General features: G+C 52.8%; 1 protein-coding gene across 7 annotated transcripts; it reads left to right on the forward strand.

Moving 5' to 3' along the window:
* The first annotated feature begins 6,315 nt into the window (after positions 1–6,315).
* MYADM (myeloid associated differentiation marker) lies at positions 6,316–13,560 on the forward strand. 7 transcript variants are annotated; one of them, XM_074315951.1, is made up of 5 exons: positions 6,317–6,560; positions 7,491–7,661; positions 9,536–9,601; positions 9,989–10,074; positions 11,139–13,560. In XM_074315951.1, exon 5 carries the CDS (start codon positions 11,141–11,143, stop codon positions 12,101–12,103), a length of 963 nt encoding a protein of 320 aa, XP_074172052.1. In that variant the 5' UTR covers positions 6,317–6,560; positions 7,491–7,661; positions 9,536–9,601; positions 9,989–10,074; positions 11,139–11,140; the 3' UTR covers positions 12,104–13,560. The 7 variants fall into 7 exon arrangements, with proteins under 7 accessions (XP_019571502.1, XP_074172052.1, XP_019571497.1 ...); XM_019715938.2 differs by lacking the exon at positions 7,491–7,661; XM_019715936.2 differs by lacking the exons at positions 6,317–6,560; positions 7,491–7,661 and adding an exon at positions 7,681–7,900.
* Positions 13,561–15,120: the final 1,560 nt, after the last annotated feature.

The following is a 15,120-nucleotide window of genomic DNA, read 5'->3' on the forward strand; positions in this document are numbered from 1 at the left end:
GCCTTGGCTGCTATTTGCACATCAGTGGGAGGGACTGACCTTTGGGCTCACTGGTTGTGAGGACTGGCTGTGATTACAGCGGAGGAGTTGTGGTGCAGGGGCTTACCTACAGAGCAGGATCTGCCTCAGCAGGACTCTGGTGCCTGCCCAATCTGCACCTTGGGTGTGTTGTTCTTGGAGGTGGCTGGGTGATACTCCAGTTTGTTTTGAAACTGGCCACTGGGAGCACCAGTCCCAGGACCACCTTGGAGGGGATCTACTATAGGTCAAGTTCAGACATATGCCCCACCTAGGGCCACCTAGCAGAAGCCACAAAGAAATCCACAGATGGTTGCTGCCCGTGCCAAGCTTGGATGCACCTTGAGAGGCCAAGCCGTGAATCAAGGCTGGCTGCCCATAGTGTCGGGCTTAGGGCTGCTCAGCCAGAGGTCGAGGATATGCTCAAGCCAGATGCTGCTTATCTGGGTTCTGTGAACCTTTGCGAGACCCTTGGAAAGTCTGCAGCCTGAGCTAAGGCAGGAGGTGTGTACAAAAAAGCCACTGGAAGTAGCTTGGGTGTGTGTGCTGGAAAGTTGGGCGGGGCCAGGTCTCAAATTGCCATGGCGATTTGACTCAGGTATGGTGGCCACCTGTGTCTGCACACTGGGAAGGGAGAGGGCTCAACAAATAAACAATGGCCTCCGCCAGCTCCTCTATCCAGGAGAAAGCTGCCTCTCTAGCCCCCTTCCCAAGCCAGACATCTTAGTTCCCCAACATATGCCCCTTCCGCTTTTCTAGCTGTTCTAGTGCTGGAGCTCAGAGCGAGTGATTCCACGGGTGGGTAAGTATGCGTGCAGTCCCTTTAAGAGGAGCGCCTGGGAGTGTAGCCATCCTCCATCTCACTCAGTCACAATCTCCACTATTTTTCACAACCAGAAATTATGGGGACTTCTCTCCCTGGCACTGGAACCTTGAACTGGGGTGGGGCTGGGACCTCTCCCTCCTCTGGGGGGTGGGGGTGGGGGCCTCCACAGCCGAAATATCCCTCCCAATCTTTAATGGTCACACATGGATGTGGGACCTGTTCCACATCTCTGTGCCTCCTACCAGTCTTGAGGTAGCTTTTACTGCATGTCCTTAGTTGTAGGGCTTCGGTTCAGCAGGATTTTAGGCAATTCTCAATGATTGTTGTTTTATAGTTTAGTTGTAATTCTGATTGGTCGTGAGAGAAGGTAAATCCAACATTTATCTACTATGACGCGATCTTGGTATTCAAAACCCACGCTATTGTGTTTTTTTTTAATTATTGTGGTAAAAGGTACATAACAAAATTGACCACCTTCACCATTTTTCAGTGTACAATTCAATGGCATTAAGTATAGTCACCTTGTTGTGCAAACATCCCCCCTACACATTTCCAGAACTTTTTCATCATCTCTGACATAAACTCTGTTCCTATTAAACACTAACTCCCTACCCATCTCCTTCAGCCCTTGGTAATCATTACATTACGTCTTGTCTGTATGAATTTGACTACACTAGATATCACACATAAGTGGAATCATACAATATTTGCCCTTTTGTGTCTGGCTTATTTACTGAGCATAATGTCTTCAAGGCTCATTCATGCTGAAGTGTGTATCAGAATTTTATTCCTTTGAAACACTGTTTATTATTTATTTAATCACAGCAATATGTGACTAATAAGAGGTGTACAGAAGTTGATGAATTTGAGAGAATATAGAAGGTACAAGTGACAGGACATGGCGTTGGGCTAGATATAGGAGGTGACAGTATCAATGCTGGCTCTTACAATACTAGTTTATGCAACTGGATGAGGGGTGTTGAAATTTACTGGTGATATATGGTACTCTGGAAGGAAAGGACCAGGATTTTGGAAGAAAGGTCATCTGTTAATTTTGGATGTATTGAGTTTGGACTTTCATTACATCCAAATGGTAACTGAGTGAACACCTGGATACATGTCTGGCACTCAGAGATGAGATTTCGGTTGTAACATATTCCTGAGTCATAGCAGAGGTTACCAGTACTTTCCTCCAGTTTCTGTTCTTTGTAATAGAAGATTTATCTGGGTATACGAGATCTGACAATTACATTCCCAAACTCATCCTAGAAAAAATGCTACATACCTCATTGCTAAACATCACTGTGGTCACCTTTGAAGTGCTCCCCTTTGGAAGCTATGCCCTGATGCCAGCTCCTAGTCCACCCTTCAAAGCAATTTTGGAACTCTTTTTCTGGAATGGCCATCAGAGCTGTCGTTGTATTACCCGTGATGTCCCAAATGTCATCAAACTGTCTTCATATATATATCTATATCTATATATATTTAAAGATTTTATTGGGGAAGGGGAACAGGACTTTTTATTGGGGAACAGTGTGTATTTCCAGGAGTTTTTTCCAAGTCAAGTTGTTGTCCTTTCAATCTTAGCTGTGGAGGAAACAGCTCAGCTCCAGGTCCCGAAGCCGTTGTTAGTTGCAGGGGGCGGAGCCCACCATCCCTTACGGGGGTCAAGGAGTCAAGGAGTTGAACCAGCAACCTTGTGGTTGAGAGCCCACTGGCCCATGTGGGAATCGAACCGGCCAACCGCCTGAGCCATCAAGCCGGCCCTCCTTTCAGTATTTCCTTTGTCTTTGGGTAAAGAAAGAAATAATTGGGGGGGCCAGCCCGTTGGCTCAGGCGGTTAGAGCTCCATGCTCCTAACTCCGAAGGCTGCCGATTCGATTCCCACATGGGACAGTAGGCTCTCAACCATAAGGTTGCCAGTTCAATTTCTCAAGACCCGCAAGGGATGGTGGGCTGCGCCCCCTGCAACTAGCAACAGCAACTGGACCTGGAGCTGAGCTGCGCCCTCCACAACTAAGACTGAAAGGACAACTTGAAGTTGAACGGCACCCTCCACAACTAAGATTGAAAGGACAGCTTGACTTGAAAAAAAGTCCTGGAAGTACACACAGTTCCCCAATAAAGTCCTGTTCCCATTCCCCAATAAAATCTTAAAAAAAAAAAAAAAAGAAGTCATTTTGGGGGCCAGATCAGGTGAGTAGGGAGGGTTCCAATACAGTTATTTGTTTACTGGCTAAAAACTCCCTCACAGACAGTTCCGTGTGAGCAGGTGCATTGTCGTGATGCAAGAGCCATGAATTGTTGGTGAAAAGTTCAGGTCGTCTAACTTTTTCATGCAGCATTTTTAGCACTTCCAAATAGTAACTTGGTAAACTATTTGTCCAGTTGGTACAAAATGATAATGAATAATCCCTCTGACATCAAAAAAGGTTAGCAACATCGTTGCAACAAGTTTGTGAACTTAATTATCCAACCTCGTATATTTTCCCCAACTGAAGGCATTATTTCCCAGTCTCTCTTACAGCTATATGTGGCCATATAACTAAGTTCTGGACAATGGGAAATGTATGGGATGTGTGCAATTTCAGGATCACACACTTAGAAAGAATAAAGCATGCCAATCCCTTCACTTTCTCTTCCTGCTGGCTGCAATGCCAATGTAGTAATATGATCTGGATTATATGTTGTATCCCAAATAGTAACATGACAGAGACACAAGAGAGAATGACTCCTTGAGACCATGGAGGCCCCATATCAACCTTGAATTTCAGACTCTGGCCTTCAGTACTGTGAGAGAATACACTCTTGTCATTTTAAGCCACCAAGATTGGGATGATTTATTATAGCACTAGAAAACTAATACAGCTGGACTGTCACAACTTCTCCCAGTGTTACATTAATTCTCCAACTCTGTTCCACAGCTTATTCTTCAGGAAACTTGATGTTTCAATACCTTTTTCTGGTCAACTGCATTGATGGCATCATGTGGATAAGATCTAAAAAGCAGGAAGGAACAGATAGATACACTGTATGTCTTGTCAAGACACACACATGCAGGGCAACTGGGTTAGTGCAGTTGGTTAGAGCTCAACGCTCAAAACAACAAGGTTGCTGTTTCGATTCCCACATGGGCCACTGTGAGCTGCGCCCTCCACAACTAGATTGAAACAACTACTTGACTTGGAGCTGATGGGTCCTGGAAAAACACACTTAAATAAATAAAAGTTAAAAAAGAAAAAGACACACATATGCCAGAGCATGAGAGATAAGCCCATGAAAACTGGGGAGCCTGTTACCTTAAGGAAGTTACTGAGAACCCTACAGTCTGAGGACAGTGAGGATATCCCACATAACCAGATGAAGAAGTTACTACATCCTGAACCTTTTGCCACTAACAAAGGAGATAAAATCTCCATTAGAGCAGATATTCCTTAGCCTGCTTTGTTCTCACTTAGAAGGCAGTCATAAACATTAATATTTATTGGTGAATGAATGAAACTTTCCAATGGACCAGAGTATGGAAAGAGCTGTGTGACATTGTGATAGATTAGCTTTGTCCCCAGTTCCTGGCACAGAGTTCCTAAAACACTTATCCTTTCCTGAGTGATAGGGGTAAGAGGAGTGTCTACTTATTCATAATAAGCCCCTTTCAACTATACCTGAGTTTATGCTAATGAGATGACTCTCGGTGGGCCTCTAGGTAGCTTTTGGATGGGGCTTTTGTTGCCAGAGGAACCAATCCAGTAATTCGAGGGTTAGACCTCCTAAGATTGAAGTTAATCAGTAATGGTCAATGATTTTAATCAATCATGCCTACGTAATGGAATCTCCACAAAAACCCTAAATGATGGAGTTCAGAGAGCATCCAGGTTGGTAATGCATCAAGGTGCTGGGAGGGTGGCTGCACCCCACACCTCATATTTGGCTGTTCCTGAGTTGTATCCTTTATTATAAATCAATGATACTAAATAAAGTGACTTCCAGAGTTCTGTGAGCCATTCTAGCAAATTATCAAACCCAGGAGGGGGTCATGGTCATTCCCAGTGAGAAGTATGGGAGGCCTGGAACTTGCAATTGGTGTCTGAAGTGGGAGCGATCTTGTGGGACTGAACGCTTCACTTATGGTGCCTAGAGCTCAGTCTAGGTCATTAGTGTGCTGAGATTCAGAAGTAAATCAACTCACTGGGCACCCAGTTGGTGTCCCAAGAGTTGGAGAATTGGTTGTTGGTGTGAACAACAACAAATACGTACACATTTGGTATCATGAAAAACAGTTCATCATCTGTATCCCATGTGAACTCTACCTCTCAAAACATCTATGACAGAGAATAAAGCCATCGGTAGATCAGACGACTGCTCCATGGCCCTGGGGCAGCATCTTTCCCCAGGCTCCCTGGTGCGTGGTCAACGGGCTCATGAAAAAAATGACTCATCTATGCTTAGCTGGCTATGTCACTGACGGAGGTCCACCTTGTTAACAGCAGCAAGCAATGCTCAGCTCCCCTTGTGGGATGGTTTCTTAGGGAGACCAGCCAAATACCTGGTCATCTGAAGAGTACATGGGACCCCTTCCATCATGGATTGGGCAGTGAGTTTCTCCTCCCTGAAGTGATTACCTCTGGGCTGTTATTTGCTTTCCTAGCCTTCCGCACTCCTGCCAACAGCAGCATGTGTCTGCGCTCAATGGCCCTATTCACCGTCATGTTAACCCATATAATATCGCTTCTGATCAAGGAACTCAGTGTTAGGAAGTCAGTGGGTGGGTCCCTGTGCTCCATCACCCCAAAGCAGCCAGTCTCAGAGAACAGAGGCACGGCTTGTCTGAGATTGAGTTACAGTGCCAGGCTGCAGACAACATCGTTGGGGTCAGGATGTTGTCCTCCAGGATGGGTAAATACTGAACCAGTGGCACATGCATTTTGCCAGGTTACACAGACCCGGGAACCCTAAAGTCACACCCCAATGACTCACTCTTTACATATTTGCTTCCTGTTCCCCTGCCCTGAACTCTGCACTTGTAGGGTTTTAGTACCTAAACGGGGAATGGAAGGAAGGCTTCCACCAGGATACATGAGATAGTCAGTTGTGAGTGGACACTGCCCATGGACTATTCGGGGTGTCTCAGGAGTGCCACTACGGGGTCAGGAAAAGAGAGTGACTAATTTGGGCAGGAAGGAGGGGGTGGGGAGATGCTGCTTCGCTGGGTGCCAAGGAGGTCTGTGAATAGAACTGGGGCCGTCCCTGGAGAACCTCTGATTAATACATCCTGATTCCTGTCTGTCCTGACGCGGGCTTCATGGAGACCCGTTCCCTAAGCAGGTCTCAGAATGACAGAGGGTCTGTGGCTACCTACCCCTTTTGCAGGGGCACAAAACCGGGCATACAGGCTCCACACCCCTCCCATCTCTGCCCTCCCATCGGCTTCTGCAGAGCTCGCAGTAGCCAGTCCCCCAGCCCCTCCCACCTCCGTAGGGCACGCAGCCGGGTATAAGGAGCTCCCAGACCCCTTCGGACCCCTCCCTTCACCACTCGCGCGGCCTCCATCCCTGGTCTCCGGCCTTAAAGCTTCCTCCTCCGTGGGCCTGGAAGGCACCCAGCAGCAGCAGCGAGGTCATCGCCCCGTTAGCTAAGCGTTGCTGAGCAGCCGCAGTCGCCAGCAGGCCCCGCCCCGCAGCATCCGCGAGCCAGGCCGCGCCAAGGACTGCAGAGTGCGGTGAGTGTGCTCAGCCGGCAGGGAGGGACCCAGGCGGCCGGGACCCCGCCTCGCCCGACCCCAGACCTGGCAGCCAGACCTTCAGATCCTTCTGGCTTCTTGGCTCTGTCAATCGGTGTCAGGGCCCCAGAGCCTCCACTAGAAAAGGACCCCTCAGCCCCTCCCTGCTCGGGGACTCGAGCACACCGGCCCCTGGAGCCCCCCTCCCCTCGTGCAGGAACCAGGAATCTGGCGCCCCCAGCCCCGTCCTCATTAAGCTTCTGAGCCCCTCCCTCTTTCCAGGAGCCAGGAACGCGGGCCAAAAATATCTCTCCCTTCCAGAGCCAAGAGGCTCCGTTTGCAACCGCTTCTACTCGGAACACCCAGGAGTCTGAGCTTTGACTGCTCTTTTGAGCCAAGAATCTGGGTCCCCAGTTTGCGCGTCCTATGGAACCCGGGAGTCCGTGCCCTCAACTGCTATGGCTCTAGATCTAGGAATTTTGCTACCAACTCCCCCCACCCCACCCTCTGTGACATTTGGGACCCAGGGATTCGGCCCACCAGTCCTTCCTTGTTCCACAAGTCCCAGTGTAAATGACGCTTAGGGGACTCATTTTGTTCCTACCCGATCCTTAAGTACAGGAATCCAACCACTGTTCTTTTGGGGACCCAGGAGTCGGGGACCTCAGCTCAGAAACCTTCTGAAGCCCAGAGATCGGTACCTCTTTCATCTTACAGGCCCAGGAGACAGAGACCCTAACTCACAGACCCCATTACACTGAGGCTCGGTCCCCAACCCCCTGCGACCCAATGTCCAAGATTTCATCCGTCCTGGAAGGCGGGGCTGGAGCATACTTGGAGGGAGGGAGCAGGAATGGAGAGGGAGAAGTGAGGTGAGACTAGGGTGGGGACGTGGGCTGAGGGTCTCTGTCGTAAACAAATGCTAAACAGGCGGGTAGCCGTGGCAACGGCCTTCCCGGGCCTCCCCTGGAGAAACCACTAGGGCCGTGTCGGGGAGGGCAGCCCCCAGGAGCCCCAACTCCTCCAGCTGTTGTGTCTTCCTGTTTTGTCACCATGGCGACAGTGACCTCAGCCTTTTACCCCCCACCTCCGGCAGCGCGGGTGAGTAGAGGTTCCTTTATCCTATAGGGGCGTGGTCTTGCGTTGGCCCCTCCCCAGGGCGGGGCTGGGTAGCCCTAGCTCTGGGGGAGTCCCTGTCTCGGCCCGAGCCCGACGCTCCGGCCCCTCCTCTGGCTCCGCCCTCGCTCCCTCCCCAACCCGCCAACCCCACCCCGTCCGCAGACCCTTCCAGTCTGCAGCGGTCACCTCTGCTTCAGCTGCAGCTGCCACTGGTCCGTGAGGTGAGGCTGCGGTGACTCTCGAGGGTGTCAGGATTCTTGGGTGCAGAGGGAGGAAAGGGCTGGGATTCAGAATGTCTGAGTCCCTAGAAAGACTGGGGCTGGGCCAAGACTCGCGTTCTGGAGAGGAGAGGGCTGGGAGCCTGGCCTCCTACAGGTCATACGTCTGAAAGAGGAGGAAGAACGGGGGACCTGGACTGCTGGGTCTGATGGAGGAGGAGGCTTAGGGCCGGGACACCTGGGTGTGATGGATGAGGGGCTGGGGGCCTGGACTCTTGGGTCTGAGGACGCAGAGGGATGGGGACTCTTAGGATCCCGGGGTGAAGGGGGCTGAAATCTGGTAGGAGGACGTCCTCAGGAGGCGCTTGGAGTTGGCAGTCCTGAGTTTGGGAGAGTGGCTGGAGTTCAGAATTACTGACCTCCCACTCTGGGGACAGAATCCAAACTTTTGGACTGGAAAGGCCGGGGGGTAGAGGTCCAGCACCTATGCTCCCGAAGCGCGGTCGGAGCTGGCAAAGCAGAGCCGGAAGGCCGAGAGAGGACAAGGCTGAGGCCAGCGTCCCTGGATGTCGAGAGCACGGACTGATTCTGTAGAGTGATGGGGTGTGGTGCTGGGCGTGGAGGGCGGGCTGTGGCCGGGGGAGTCCAGAACTGGGCCGGTTGTTCCTCTCCCTCCTCCAGTGTCCAGCCGCGCATTCCTGAGCTCTGTCTCAGGCGACCCTGAGGGTGGTCCCTTGAGTTATCCTGACTTCCACAGGACACTTCAGGAACTCTGGCCCGTCTTCTTCCTCCTGGGCGGTCCCGACTTCCTCCTAACGGGTGCTGGAGGGCCGTGGGGGAGGCACCTTCCAGGTTGCCTGGGAGATCTGTCTTCCTGGAGGTGGTGGGAGGCTACACATCTCTGTTGTAGTTCCAACGCCGTGCACAGGTTAGGGCCTCAAGGAGGCGGGTCTCCACCAGGCGAACCTGGGGGCCCCGGTTCCCGGTCACTCCTCTCTTAAAGACCCTCTTGGGGAAACCAGGCGCCCAGCCCGTCTTCATAGGGACCCAGAACTCACATGTTGAACGTCCCAGAAATTTGGGATCCAGGCCTTACCCGCTAGGACCTGGAGTCTAGGGTCCCTCCCACCCCCGCGAAACCGACCAGCGGGGCGGGCCATCCCGGAGATCAGCGCGGGGCTGGGGTCCCGGCGCCGCTTCCCGGTCCCCGCCACATTCCAGATGGCTGGGCTTACTTGAAGTCCTAATAAGGATAGAAGACGCGGCGCCCGCCCGGCTTTCCGCCCCCGTAGCCTCCGCCCAGGGCCCTCCCGCCCGCCACTCCGCAGCAGCCGGGCGGGGGCAGGGTTAAGATCACACGCGCCCACGCCGGCCCGTGGGGCGTGCACTTTCGCGGTGCAGCCTTTGTTTCGGTCTCCGCAGTTTGGGGACTAGGAGAGGGGGCGGGGCTGCCCTGGGGTCATCTCCCGGACCCGCCCCGGCTGGGAGGCGCGCCCAGGCTGCGGAGTCTTCTGGCGGGTTCCGGGCAGGCCCCCGCGGCGAGGTGACGGGCCGTCTGAGTCCTGGGAAGGCGGAGCCGGGACTGAGCTGGACGCTGATATTTTCTCTCCTTCCTGTGCTCTGACTAACCTTTTCCAGGTGTCTGATTTCATCTGCCTCCACAACCGGATCTTTCTCCGTCGGGGTCCTCACCTAAGACAACTGGTGAGTGGGCTCAGGGCCTGGACTCTTGGGTCTGAAGCAGGAGGGGCCAGGGGATTGGGATTCTGGGGCTGGGGGAGGAGGGGCTGGGAGCCCGAACTTTTGTGTCAGAGGGAGGAGGTGGCTGGGGGTCTTAAATATTTGGGTCTAAGAGTGGATGGGGCTGGGGTCGTCGATTCCTAGATACTGAGAGAAGTACCTGGGAACAAGGAGGGGGCGCAGACACCTGTGTATCTGAGGCAGTGTGTCCTCAAGCTGGTCTGAGTGCTCCGGGAGCTGCTGTGCAGGGGGCGGGGTTGGAAGCCGTTAAAGCCTGTTGTGCAGGCGCCTGACGCTGGAAGAAGAACGTTTTATTTCCTTGAGCTGAGAGGAGCCTTCTGAACTTTTCAGAGGTGGCAGCTGAGACGTTTTCGGGCCTGAGAGGATCTAGCCCCAAAATCTGGGTATTGGATTCCTGAGGATCTTTAGGACAGGAGGTAAAAGCTGTGGGTTCTGAAGAATGAAGTTGATTTCCCAGAGTGCCTGTGTCTGGTGTGCTTAGGGCTGAGGGCCCTGAGTCTTGAGGTCTGAATCTGTATCACTGAACTGAACCCGGGAGGCCTAGAGATTTCAGTGGAAGCGGTGGGGCCCTGGACAGTTGAGAAGCTGGGAGCTGAGTTTCCCTGAAGTTGAGGAACTTGCTGGCTGTGTTCCTTAGGGAGTTGGACTCCACGGGGGGGGGGGGGGGGGGGGGGGCACCACTTCCTTTGGGTGGAAGTTCTTCAGATGGAAATCCCAGGTGGGAGGGTGGAGACTGCTGATCTCTGAGGTGGGGGTGTGGAAAGGTGGGGGTGCTGCCCAGAGATTACCAGCAGTTCCAGGGCCAGGTTGGAAGCTCTGATCAGATGTGCATCCCGGAGAAAACTCACACATGGAGGTTGGACTCTTGAATTTTTGGAGGCTGGAGACCCATATCTAGGCCTATTAGGTGAAGGAGGAAGTTGGGCAGAAGGGCTGGGGTGCAGAGCCCTGCACACCCGAAAGGAGGAAGTTGAGAGAGAGAGATGGGTCAAGAGCTAATGGAAGACAGGTCCTCTGTCCTCTTGTTCTGACAGTGGTGGGGGAGGGGGCGTAGAGGAGGGGATGCATCAGAGCCCAGTTTTGAGTGGCTGGGTTGTCATTCCCTGGGGGAAGGAGGGCAGTCTTGAGTGTCTGGAGTGGGAAGAAAGCTCTGTGGTTTTACAGGAGTTGGGTTGCAGGGAGAGGAAAGGCACGAATTGACAAGGAGAGAGATAGGGGCCTAGACTCCTGGGTTCTGACATAGGAGGTAGGAGACCTGAGGCCAGAGGGAAGGAGGGGGCTAGGACCTGGGCAACCAACTCATCCTCTTAGGCCTGGGACTGTCCCACTTTGAAAACGGAGAGGCCTGCATCTGGGACACTCTCCAGCTAGAGTCCAAAGTTACTTTGTCGTCGTCCCCCTCTCCTCCCTAGAGGCAAGGGCTGGGGGCCTGGATTGTAATAGTTGGAACCTTCTTAGGACACCTTTTCTCTTCCTGCAGCCATGCCGGTGACAGTGACCCGCACGACCATCACGACCACCACCACCTCAGGCCTGGGCTCCCCAACCATTCTGGGGTCCCCTCGGGCACTGACCCAGCCCCTGGGCCTCCTCCGCCTGCTACAGCTGTTTTCCACCTGTGTGGCCTTCTCGCTGGTGGCCAGCGTGGGCGCTTGGCATGGGTTCATGGGGAACTGGTGCATGTTCGCCTGGTGCTTTTGCTTCGCCATGACCCTCCTCATTATCATCGTGGAGGTAGGTGGGCTCCAGCCACGCTTCCCACTGTCCTGGCGCAACTTCCCCATCACCTATGCCTGCTACGCTGCCCTCTTCTGCCTCTCGGCCTCCGTCATCTACCCCACTACCATCGTCCAGTTCATGTCTCCTGGCCGCTCAAGGGACCACGCCATTGCTGCCATCGTCTTCTCCTGCATCGCTTGTGTGGCTTATGCCACTGAGGTGGCCTGGACCCGGGCCCGGCCCGGCGAGATCACCGGCTACATGGCCACAGTGCCAGGCCTGCTTAAAGTGGTTGAGACTTTCGTGGCCTGCATCATCTTTGCCTTCATCATCGACTCTTACCTGTACAAGTACAAGCCAGCCCTGGAGTGGTGCGTGGCCGTCTATGCCATCTGCTTCATTTTGGCGGCCGTGGCCATCCTGCTGAACCTGGGCGACTGCACCAACATGCTGCCCATCCCCTTCCCCACTTTCCTGTCTGGGCTGGCCCTGCTCTCCGTCCTCTTCTATGCCTCCGCAATGGTACTCTGGCCTCTCTACCAGTTCGACGAGAAGTACGGCGGCCAGCCCCAACGGCGGATGGATTCAACCTGCCGTGACGCTCACACCTACAGAATGTGCGCCTGGGACTCCCGCCTGGCTGTGGCCATCTTGACGGCCATCAACCTGCTGGCTTATGTGGCCGACCTGGTGTACTCAGCCCACCTGGTCTTTGTCAGAGTCTGAGGCTCTCACCAGGAGCTCCCAATTCCCTCCTCTCTCCAGAGGTTTCTTCACTGAGTTCACTGATGTCCTCTACCTGGCTTCCCTCTCCTCCCTTGTTTCCTTCCCCATTCAGCTCACGCTCTTCTGTTTCATTCACTCCTGCTCTCCCCTGTCCTGTTGATCGGTCTCCTTCCCTTCCTGTTTTGTTTGGTCGCACATGATCTGTTTTGTCTCCATTTTGCCTCTTTCTCTTTTCACTCTCTTCTTTTCTACTTAATCTGTTGTTTGGTTCTTTTCTGGCAGTCCTGTTTGTTTTCTAATCTGCCTGTTTCCTCTTCCCATTTTCCTTCTTTTAATTTCCCTGGGAGCCCTGAAACTTTTTTGTTCTCCCCCCACTACCCCCACCTCCAAAGGTGCTGAACTCCACCATGCCATACCCCTCTTTGCAGCTGTTCAGACCCTGGGCCTCCTGAGGGGCCTTATTGCCAAAGCATGTCTGCCCTCCCTGGCTGTGCCTTAGTAGATGTGTATGTGTGTTTTTTGGGGGCTGGGGGGGGGGAATAGCTAGGGAAAAAAAATCCCTAGAGGTCAATCATTTCCAGTGGGCTGGAGGCTTAAAGTGCATTCCCTGGGTCCTAGGCCCCACTTGGCACTTAGCCTCACCAGAGATTGGCTCTACAATTTTTGCCAGGCTTACTAAAAACCCACTGCCTAGAGGCCATCTTAAAGGAAGCAAAGGGTGGTGGATGCCTTCCACCAGAGCTACTCCCTGGGGTATCAAAAGAGGAGCTGGAGGGGGCAGCCAGTTAGCTCAGATGGTTTAGAGTGCGGTGCTCTTAACAACAAGGTTGCCGGTTCGATCCCCACATGGGCCACTGTGAACTGTGCCCTCCACAAAAACAAAACAAAACAAAAGCTGGCAAAGAACCACAATGTCTTGAAGGCAACTATGTGACGTATTTGTGAGGGGCAATGATATGGCCCTCCAGCCTCAGTGTTTAAAATAGTATGAACTGCTTTTGCTGGGAGGTGGAGAAAATGGCCACTGCTGGCCTTAAAGGGAATGTTAGCCTGGGTTTTTTGTTGTTGTTGTTTTTTTCCCTGGTTGCTAGGGCAAACATTACTGAGTGGACCTATCCTTAAAGGGGACGTTTCTTTTCAAAATTTTTTTTTTATTTGTGGGTGGGTTAGGTAGGTGGGGATTGCTGCTGCCATAGTCAGAGGAATTACATTGCTTGAATCTGATACACACACGTTTCTGTGTGCTAGTTGCTTCCTGCTGCTGCTTCCTGCTTCTCTGGGAGTCACACGCATAACATGATATATAAATATATATTTTATTTTTTTTATTCCCTGGAGCTTCCGATTCCCATCAGCCCCTGATGTCAATCATAGAGGGAGGCCTTATCCGTTCCCCACTACCACACCCATGTTTTTAAAAAAATTTTTTTTACCTCGATATAAAGATAAAAGAAAGACTTGTGCTTGCTTTATTATTGGGGAGGGCTCCAGGAGACAGGGCCCGGCCCAGATTCCTGGGTCTAGTGGTAGAAGGGGATTGGGGCCAAGACAACTTTGGCCTCATCAGAAAATACTAGCTGAGTCTGGATCTTCTAAATTACTCTCAAACCAGGAGAGCTAGTTAGGACAGAAATGAACAAGATTTCACCCTCCTTGGAGTGCCGTGAGCACCTCAGAAATACAAGGTCCCAATCTGAGTGTGGAATCTTTCCTCCAATATCAACTCTTCCAGATTCCCCATCTCAGTAATAGCCTCTCAGGGCTGAGAACCTTAGGCACTTGTTCTTACTGGCTCCTCTCTAAGTTGCTCACCAAACACTGTTGGTCCTCCTAAGTGCTATTTATATCTGTCCCCTTCTCCAGGTTCCTGACCCAGCTCACCTTTCATTGTTTCACCTTAGCTATTGCCCCAGCCTCCTCCTTGACCATCTTCTGGCCCACCCTGGCCCCAGAGGGTGCTCCCAATAGCCGGGTCTGACACAGCCCTCCCCTGCTCACATCCTTCCATACCCCACTCCACCTTGCCTATAGATAATACCAAAGCCCCTCAGACAGCTGTTCAAGGCCTTCAGGATCCGACCCTGCCTACATTCCCACTCTCGGTTCTAAGCTCCCTGTCACACCTGGTCAATAGACCTTGATAAAAGATCAAATGAATTACTCCTGAAATGAGTCTGTTCCACAGATCACCTTGCCCGGTTCTTCAGCCTGAGGAGAATCATAAATATATAAATCCAGGGAAATTCCGGGATCATGCAGACCATTTTCTGCATTCACACCCACTAAAGCAGTTGGGAAAAAGAATTCAAGGGAGGGAAGGGTTCAGCCGGAAGAGGGGAAGGGCTAACTACGCAGGGCAGGCAAGCACTCCATTTTGGTGAGGAATAGTCACTGATCTCTGCAGTGTCCATCCAGAATTCTGACCACCAACCCCTGCTTCCTTAAAGGGCGTCTCCTCCCTGTCCTTCTGCTGCTGGGGTTCTCTCCCACCCCATCCCTTGCTTGAACCTCTTCTGGCAGGCACCAGAGAATCCTGCCCCAGAATCCGGCGAAACGTTGCTAACTAGGGAAGAAACCGCAGGAGCGCTGAACAGCGCGGTGGGATTCCAAGATCCGTTTTCGGGGCGGGGGCCACCCACGTTCTCTATCTGCTCTGGCCCACGGCGGACGCCTGGAGGTGGCTGGAAGGCCAGAGCACCCCATTTTGGGGGGGGGGTTAAGAGAACACTCCCCCACCTCCTCTTCGACTTCCGGTAGCCCCACCCGCTTCTAAAGAGTCCGGGAGAAAGTGCGGTGGGCGTCCCTAATACTCAGGAGTCGCCTCAGCGCCGTACCCCGCCTCGCGGGGCATGCCGGGAGAGGGAGTTCTCGGCCACGTCACGGGAACGGGCGGTCCGCAGGCTGGGACAACAAGTCCCAGGAGGGACGAGCGCCTTGCAGCCCGGGAAGGGCCGTGGTTGCCTTTGGCAACAAAACGGGTCTCCTGGAGCGAGGATTGGCAAGCGCTCCGGAGCTAG

Source organism: Rhinolophus sinicus, linkage group LG11 (genome assembly GCF_036562045.2).
Source record: "Rhinolophus sinicus isolate RSC01 linkage group LG11, ASM3656204v1, whole genome shotgun sequence".
NCBI lineage: Eukaryota > Metazoa > Chordata > Mammalia > Chiroptera > Rhinolophidae > Rhinolophus > Rhinolophus sinicus.

What these genes read in the sequence shown, in the direction of transcription:
- MYADM (XM_019715943.2), top strand. Translation starts at nt 11,141, where the DNA reads ATGCCGGTGACAGTGACCCGCACGACCATCACGACCACCACCACCTCA.